Genomic DNA, 8,696 nt, shown 5'->3' with positions numbered 1-8,696 from the left:
CGGTTATTGAACTGTGTCGTGGTGTGATTATTTTATAATTCGCCATGGAAAATAGCTACGAAACTATAGATAAGTTTGTTAGCCAAATAGTAAAACAGTCTGAATGAGCTGGATTACCATAATCGACCGTGAAACACTAAGTGATGCATATCTCCAATGTCGAAGCATAAAACAAAGCACGCATGTATTACAGCCATCCTCTACCAACAGTTGAATCAAGCCACGGTTTAAAAAATTACTATTGCTTCTTTTTCTTTCAAATGAACAAATAATAATTCTGATAAAAATTAATCGCAGTTTGTTATGAAAATTGCAAGCCTGCCATTGCTTCAAGAGAGCTACTTGCAAACTCATAGCCAATCCATAGTGTCAATTCACACGGATATTCTCTTCTTTGCCCTGTAGCACCTCCACCAACTTAGTACAAGGCGCTGTACCTTTTTTATATACAAAAAATAAGGCTGAAAGCAGGAGAGAAAGAGTCACAACGAAACCTATATATAGTTTTAAGATGAGAAGCTTTCCTGCTTACACATAGAGAAAAGCATCCTGATAGCTGATTTGGTGAACGCTGCCAATCGCCGATGTGGTCAGCACTCGGCCAGAACAGATGAATTGTCCTCTTGATCAAGTTCGCCGTCTTCGTCTGCTCTCGGCCGGATGCCATTTTTGTCTGCTGTTACTCCTTTGTTTGCTCTTGGCCGCTAGCTCAGATGGAATATCCTTCTCGTACCTGGTACTATATATATCTCCTCCGGCGATCCGGCAATGCAGATCATCAGAGCCGACAGTAATTACGACACTAGCTAGCTAGCAAGCGAGCTATACTCTAGTCATGGCGCCGGTGGAGACGACGGCGGTGACGGTGGAGGAGGTGATGAGGACGCAGCGGGCGGAGGGCCCGGCGACGGTGCTGGCCATCGGCACGGCGACGCCAGACAACTGCGTGTCCCAGGCGGACTACGCGGACTACTACTTCCGCGTCACCAAGAGCGAGCACCTCGTCGACCTCAAGAAGAAGTTCAAGCGCATGTGTAAGTAGTATTTTATTATACTAGAGTGTTAAAAACGTTTTTATATTATAAGACGGAGGAAGTAAGTATGTTCTTCACCAATGCATGCAAAACGGCTACTACCCTCACTACTCTCTTAACGGCCAAACACATGCAATGCAATGCTTTTGGTTCCGCAAAATGGATGCTTTTGACATGTATCAACGGTGAGTGTGTGCAGGCGATAACTCGATGATCCGGAAAAGGTACATGCACCTGACCGAAGATATCATCCAGGAGAACCCAAACATTGGCTCGTTCATGGCGCCGTCGTTGGACGCGCGCCAGGACATCCTGGTTGCCGAGATCCCGAAGCTCGGGAAGGCGGCGGCGGAGAAGGCGATCAAGGAGTGGGGCCAGCCAAAGTCCAAGATCACCCACCTTGTGTTCTGCACCACCTCCGGCGTGGACATGCCGGGCGCCGACTACCAGCTGGTCAAGCTGCTTGGCCTCCGGCCATCGGTGAGGCGCGTCATGCTGTATCAGCAGGGCTGCTACGCCGGAGGCACGGTGCTGCGCGTGGCCAAGGACCTCGCGGAGAACAACCGTGGCGCGCGCGTCCTCGTCGTCTGCTCGGAGATCATCGCCATGTGCTTCCGTGGCCCCTCGGAAGCCCACATTGACTCGCTGATCGGCCAGGCGCTCTTCGGAGACGGAGCGGCCGCGGTGATCGTCGGTGCCGACCCTGACGTCCCCATGGAGCGGCCGTTGTTCCAGCTGGTGTCGGCTAGCCAGACCATAGTGCCCGGCACGGATGGCTTCATCGAAGGCCAGCTCCGGGAGCTAGGGCTCACCTTCCAGCTCCACAAGGACGTGCCCCTGGCCATCTCGAAGAACATCGAGAGCGCGCTAGTGGCCGCCTTCGCGCCGCTGGGCATCAACGACTGGAACTCCATCTTCTGGGTGGCTCACCCTGGTGGGCCGGCGATCCTAGACATGGTGGAGGCGGAGGCCAATCTCGACAAGAAGCGGATGCATGCCACCAGGCACGTCCTCTCTGAGTACGGCAACATGTCCAGCGCGTGCGTCCTCTTCATTTTGGACGGGATGCGTAAGCGCTCGGCCGAGGAAGGCCAAACCACCACTGGGGAGGGCTTGGACTGGGGCGTGCTCTTCGGCTTCGGCCCTGGCCTTACCATTGAGACCGTCGTGCTCCACAGCGTCCCCATCACTGCCCCATGAGGACAATATCAAGTATCAACCAACAAGGCCCATCATTGGGATAGTTTGTCGATCGCCTTTGACCGCTTCAGTTTTCTTTCCTCGCTTTGGCATAGCGTTGGTCTTATATGGTTTTGCTATTTGTCAACGTGCTTTTATGTGTGTTGATTGATGTTGGCTTTGTGCATCCGAGCTATGCAGAGGCCCGATGTGTATTCATTATGTTTTGTATCTACTTGATGCTTCATTTTGAGTCAATAAAATTTATCCTTTGTCGAAAAACAGCATGTCCGAATTACGGCTCTACAGTTTCATGTTAAGTGTGATTGTGGCTTTGAAAAACGGAGGCGTTTAAGCTTAAGGCCCTATTTGTTTGGGCTTTTGCTTCTGCTTTTGCAGCTTTTCCATTTTAGCAAAAAAGCCACAAAATTTTCTAAATAGGGTTTTTTTTGCTTTGGCTTTTGACTTATGAATCAATATTGTTATATGTTGGTATAAGCCAAAAGCTGAACCAATTTTAGGAGTTTTTTTTGGATTTTTACCAAAGTGAAAAAGCCGTAAAAGCAGAAGCAAAAGGCCAAACAAACAAGCCGGCCGAATCCATGTCGGCAAACCGTCGGCGGCGATGACAGGACGAACCCGTACCTGCATGCGGCGATGGGACTTTGCCGAGGCTGCGCGAGGTGCTCCCCGACCATTCCATTGCTTGGCGCAGCCACCGGCGGTTGGAAAAGCCAAAACCGGCCACCCGCGACGAAGGGTCGCAGATCTGCAACTTTCAGGCCCGCCGATGGAGGAGGGGGGGGGGGGCGGAGGGCAACCTCGTGCGTATGGCGGCCTTTCGGCGTGATCCCGCCGGCTACTTTCGCCGGAATCATGGGCGGCGGCCCGACAGCGGGGCGAGGGGAGGTGGTAGGTGGGGAAAAGCGCAGGCTGAAATGTCCTCCCCACCAACCGCTCCCGCTATATGCAGGGCACCGACGGGCCGGGGGGGGGGGGGCGTATTCGCGGGTTGGAGTCAAGATTTTGCCGCGCCCCTCAAATTTTTTATGTGCCAGCCGCGTTTGCGGGGTGTGTTCGGCCGGGATTTTCCGCGCCGATCCAAATTTTGGCGGTTATTTTGCGGATCGAGGCTTTTTTGCGGGGTCTGCTAGAGATGCTCTTAACTCAGTGGTGTGAGCCTGGTGGCATTTCTTGGCAGATCCGAATTTGAATCTGGCATTAATCATTTGGATTATTACAACGATTGATCTGAATTTAGTATCCCACATCTTCTTTCTTAATTAAAATATCTCGGGGCTCCTCTCCCCTTGATTCCCCCCTAGAGACAATCTGCTAAATCGATTAAGCTTTTTGACCATTAGCTATGGGTACCTTTTGCAAAGATTACATTCAGATGCCTCCCGTGACGACACGTATGAGGCAACACATGTGCACCACTTCACTTGTCGTCACCAAGGAGATTTGGTGGACAAATCTAGGATTTGTGGGTGTTCTATATATACATATTTTTTATATTCAAATTTCAATCTGAAATATCTTTCGATCCAAGCATCCAAAATTTACGATTTTTTTCATTGTTGCATCCACCACATCAATATCATTGAAACTAGATCCAAGTTGATAGGTTTCGATGAACTTTTTTCGATGCAGCTAATTCCACTCCCCGTGATAATGTACTTATACTTCCCACGTAGTGTACTAGTACTCCTCTTGGTAGTGCATTTGTACTCACCCACGTGTAGTGCACCTATACTCCCTATGTAGCGTACTTAGGCCTTGTACAATGTTAGGTGCTTAGAAAAATAAACCGGATTTTTCTGAAGCACCGGTGCCTATTTCTACAGAAGAGATGCCTAATTAAGCGTCTATCCTGTACAAATAAGTAGCGGTGCTTAAGAAAAGTCTGGTTTATTTTCTCTAAGCACCTTGCATTGTACAAAGCTTTATAATCCACACATCACGTAATTGTCACATGTGTACTCCCAGTGCAATGGTACTCATTGTGGTCAAATGTACTCCTGCGCGTAGCGTATATGTAAATCCCCTTTAACATACATGTACCCTGTCCCGGGTAGTGAGTATGCACTAAGTACCAGTAGACGTACATGAAATGGACAGTACACACAAAACCTAAATATAAGGTAAAAGAAGATGAGAAAGCAAGTGTTAATAAAGGGACACCAAAGAGAAAGGAAGAAAGATGAAAAATAAACGGACAAAAGCCATCACGGAGCGGCACACATGGTGTACTCCTACATGATGCCGCTTGCATGCCCCCCTCTCCCCACGCGCGAAGGGTACCCATATGTGTTAAGTCCTCGTACAAAAGTGCATTGAACCACACCGCTGTAGTGCCATCATGCAATTCCGGCGAGGAACCATGCAATCACCTCCTCCTAGATTTTCTAAGAATAGGCCCTAAAAGCACGGACCAATTTGAGAAGTCCATAAAGACCAGGTCATTGCACTCGTACCCATGTTATGCATCGAAAGTTTATGTGAGCCAGTTCACCACAAACCAATCGATTAAAACTCACAACCAGTCTAAACTGAAAGCATCAGAGACAAGACCCCGAAGTTGCCGTGCTACAACACCACCAAAAGACAGATGGTGAGTAGGTTCAGTTCCAGCACATCAAAGACATGAAAAGATCATCCATACTCACGCGCTTAGAGCCAGTTTGGTTGGTGTCCTGGACACCACGCCTGCGATATATTGTTGCATGGCATGTGCCTGAGAACTTCAAAAAATCTGCCTGGTCAGCCGAGCATAGAAGTGCCCTGTTTTCTTCACGGCCTGGACTGGTGAGCGCTAAAAAGTCATTTTTGTCTCTGACACAGCGATTCGTTTTCTACCCTGACACCTCGTTTCTTGAGCCATATGATTAAACAACCCAGGCTGCTGCTACAGGCAAGCCCAGGCGTCCAAAAACGTTTGCCTGGTTTAGCGGCCAGGCTGGCTCCCTGGTCACGAGGATTCGAACCAAACAGGAGCCAGGCAGCTCCCAGGGAGGCCCCAGGCCAGGCGCACAACGCCCGGGAAGTGAACCAAACTGGCCCTTAGCCCGGAGCACCAGGGTAGGAATCATGAGTAGTAACACTCTTGACGCTCTCCACTAAATTAAACCACCCAGTCATCTACCCGTGACGGTGCGTCCCAAATGCGTGACACTAGCTTGGTTCCCTTCTTTCACTATGATGCAGGGATTCTAGAACCTTTTTTTTTTTGCGGATCACAAATTCTAGAACCTGGGTGGGTGGGTAAACAGCAATGCCCAAACCACACATCGTCTCAAAGTTGTACTCCCTCGGTTCACAAATACAAGATATTTCAACTACGCACATACTGAAATGAGCGAACAGACATAATAAACATGATGAAATGCGTCTATATACATTTGAATCAGGAAAAGTTGGTGTAGGACAGCTTATAATGGCCGGAAAAAATTAAGCGGTTCGATTGAAGCCCTGGGCCCGCCCCGACAAGGCCCCCCAGGGCCGGTCACCGGGTGCCGGCGGGCCGCGGCCTCTTGGCGGGCTATAAATGTAGCCCGACTCGCTTCTACAACGGGGCCGCACCCGATACGCACGGGCCGGCCCGATGATCCCCCGCAGATTCCCCCGGGGCGCACGCAGAAGCCGACAAGCCATCACACGTGTCCCCCCCTTATCCACACCGCGCTCTCCCTCACTCCCCCCCTCCGCCACTATTTATGAGCTCCCTGGAGAAGACTTGACTTCCATTCGCATTCGCGACGAGAGAACGAAGAAAATAAAAATCCCCAATCCCTCCGCCCACCCACCACTGCTCCCCGTCCTCCCCTCCCAGATCTGCCGGGCACGGCCCTCGCCGGCGGCGTTGGGTCCGCGATGCCTCGGACGGCGCAGGGGGCCTCGCCCCTGCTCCGCGACGACGCCGGCGCCCTCCTCCCCTCCGCCATCTGCTGCTCCCACCGCCTCAAGCCCTGGTCTTGGCACCCCAATATCCACTCCTCCTAGCGCGCCCCAAACCTGCCTGCCGTCCCCTTCCTCCCCCCTCCCTTCCCTCCCCCTTCCTCCCTCCTCCTCCCCTAGCTAGACTTTTCTTGTTCTGGTCACTGTCGTGCGAAGCTCGCGAGGTCGTGTGGGATTGGATCGCCGGCGCCGGGACCGGGGGTATGCCGCTGACCGATCCCCTCTCTTTTAATCCCGCCAAATCTGTAACAACACGACATCCTGTACTACAATAGATCTTTTTAGTTACTGTCGTTTAACGTTCATTTAGGATCTATGGAACTCTTAATATGAATAGGGGCAATAGAACTGGGTGCTAGTAGTTTATCGTATTCTTATTCAGGCAGCTCACGACGTCTTGTGCTCTAATGGACGCAGGTGTGTAGCTTGTTATTACTGTTCTAGAAGCCGAGCTGCTTGATGGATGATCATTCCTGTGATCTTGGGACTGTGCCAGCAGTGGCATCTGATGGTACGGGTACCTCTTCCGCCGTCGCTGGCGGCACTGACATTTCTCCAGGGAAACAGTCTGCCCTGGATGGAGCTTCGCTGCAGGAGGAGAATGCTGATGGTTCTTTGGAGGCTGGAGTGTGCACGGTTTTCTCCAAGTCGGCCGGCTCGGGGATGAAGAAAGACCTCCAGAAGTGCGCAACGTTTCCGTCATCTGCCGCTGAGGCCGGACAGGAAGATTCATGCTGTGACGCGGATGACGCGCCGAAGGACGCTCACACTTACCAGCGCTCCGCGTCCTTGCCTGTGAGTAACTCATGCTGAAATGTGTTATCATTTACCAAAAGATCCACAAGTAGTATCATGCTTTCGATCCATTTCCTACTATACTAGTAGACATGAACATCTAGTCTGTGTTGTGTCAGTCATTGTGATCATGATTTTAAAATCTAGCAGCGAGCTAGTTCCCAACTAGCTGCTAGTATGTACAGGTTTTAAGCTAGGTAATGATATGCTCAACTACTGAAACAACTATCCAGGTTTCTGACCTGTCATCACATTCTTTGGAGGCTCAAGGCTCAGTGCTTAGGGATTTATAAGAATGTTAATTAATTTATTGCTTCTTTGTTGTATTTGTTTGAGCATTATAAACCATGTGTTGATATTTAGTGTGGAGAGGTATGGATGACATGTTGCTTACTGTGTATAATTTCACAAACTGCATGTAATGCAATAGGCCGGCCTGTTCTTTCCGTTACAAGGAAGTAACAGCAAGTATGACACCACAAGACAATAATACAATGTTGACTTGCATAAATCGTTGTGTTCGTTTCTGCAGTTGTGGTATTGCTGAACAACTGGGGTATGCTTTACAATTGTCGGTTATAGTCATTGATTTGGAAGTGTAGACAACCAGTATCGCTTTTCGTTCACGTGAACCAACTCACTAATTATCAACCCCATGTTGACAAGTTACATGTGCTCCATGGAACGTTATTTGTCGGCAAGCCAGAAATAGTTTTGTTGCTATTAGTATTGCGTAATGAGGAAACTAACCAACCTCTTCCTTTTCTTGCCTCTGCAGCCAACTGTGAAGCTCATCCCTGCTATCAAAGGAAGCCGCCAAAAGAATGGGATTCCTTTACCAGCAGAGGATCGCCACATCAAATGGGCGGCCGACGTGTATGACCCCCCTGTTTCATCCGTTTCTCATTCTGTGAACAACAGTTACCAGCGACGGCCCAAGCCCCGTAAGAAGGACAAGACCAAACAGAAAGAGAAGCGGAAGGCCAGGAACAAGAAAAAAACCAGCAACGCTGCCCAAAATCAAGCTGTGCTCCAGACTCCTGAGTAAGATCGCTAGAACATCGCTGCTGTTAACCTCCCCCGTGAAACTGTAGACAAAGTTTGTTGATTTCTTCACGTTGTGCTTGGCAGACTGGAGGACCTTGGCACCTCCATTGGTAGGGAGGCTCCAGCCGACCCCGGCAAGCTTGAGACCGAGATGTTGGACTATGGCATCAGCAGCCAAGAGGCCAAATGCGGAAGCAGCTTCCTGCTCGAGACGGCTGCTAAAATGCATTTCTCCACCGCCGAGGCCTCCTGAAACGCCCGCGGGAGACTCCAGACTCTGCAGTAGCATCTCTGTTATGTAAATAGGATGGCTGTACATAAATAAATCATGTGTGTTGTTATCACCATGTATCTCCCATTGCACGTGATGTGCTAGAGAACTTCTGCCCTAGCGTTATTTCGTAGCAATCGTCATGAATTTTGGACTGGTTTTTGTATGTAACTATGTATGTTCTGCTGGACAAAACTACCATCAATCTATTACTACACAACAGTTGCTGCCTTATCTAAAGATTTGCTGGTCGTGGCCAGTTCTCCATAGTAGTTATGTTTAAACTGATCTGCTGGAGGCAGTGTTCAAAATCAGTATTTATCAGAACAACATTATTCCCCCTGCCCAATCCATCTTCAGATGGATGTTCAAGTAAAAACATTTGAAATCATTGCGTCCTGATGTATATCTAC

General features: G+C 49.7%; 2 protein-coding genes across 2 annotated transcripts; both read left to right on the top strand.

Annotated features, from left to right (window-relative positions):
• Positions 1-862: 862 nt before the first annotated feature.
• LOC109758766 (chalcone synthase 2-like) lies at positions 863-2,234 on the top strand. Its single transcript, XM_020317633.3, has 2 exons — positions 863-1,034; positions 1,234-2,234. Exons 1-2 carry the CDS (start codon positions 878-880, stop codon positions 2,232-2,234), a joined length of 1,158 nt encoding a protein of 385 aa, XP_020173222.3. The 5' UTR covers positions 863-877.
• A 3,720-nt stretch (positions 2,235-5,954) lies between these two features.
• LOC109758782 (uncharacterized) lies at positions 5,955-8,517 on the top strand. Its single transcript, XM_020317647.4, has 4 exons — positions 5,955-6,371; positions 6,588-6,965; positions 7,744-8,009; positions 8,097-8,517. Exons 2-4 carry the CDS (start codon positions 6,630-6,632, stop codon positions 8,263-8,265), a joined length of 771 nt encoding a protein of 256 aa, XP_020173236.1. The 5' UTR covers positions 5,955-6,371; positions 6,588-6,629; the 3' UTR covers positions 8,266-8,517.
• The last annotated feature ends 179 nt before the right edge of the window (positions 8,518-8,696 follow it).

This window comes from Aegilops tauschii, chromosome 1 (genome assembly GCF_002575655.3).
Source record: "Aegilops tauschii subsp. strangulata cultivar AL8/78 chromosome 1, Aet v6.0, whole genome shotgun sequence".
NCBI lineage: Eukaryota > Viridiplantae > Streptophyta > Magnoliopsida > Poales > Poaceae > Aegilops > Aegilops tauschii.
Note: the sequence above shows the minus strand (reverse complement) of the source record. Positions and strands in the feature narration are given on the sequence as shown.

Bases quoted from the DNA above. Each gene is read 5' to 3' on its own strand.
- LOC109758766 (XM_020317633.3), top strand. From the start codon at position 878: ATGAGGACGCAGCGGGCGGAGGGCCCGGCGACGGTGCTGGCCATCGGC. The intron at 1,035-1,233 runs GTAAGTAGTATT...GAGTGTGTGCAG, and splicing joins GAAGAAGTTCAAGCGCATGT to GCGATAACTCGATGATCCGG.
- LOC109758782 (XM_020317647.4), top strand. From the start codon at position 6,630: ATGGATGATCATTCCTGTGATCTTGGGACTGTGCCAGCAGTGGCATCT. The intron at 6,966-7,743 runs GTGAGTAACTCA...TTGCCTCTGCAG, and splicing joins AGCGCTCCGCGTCCTTGCCT to CCAACTGTGAAGCTCATCCC. The intron at 8,010-8,096 runs GTAAGATCGCTA...TGTGCTTGGCAG, and splicing joins GCTGTGCTCCAGACTCCTGA to ACTGGAGGACCTTGGCACCT.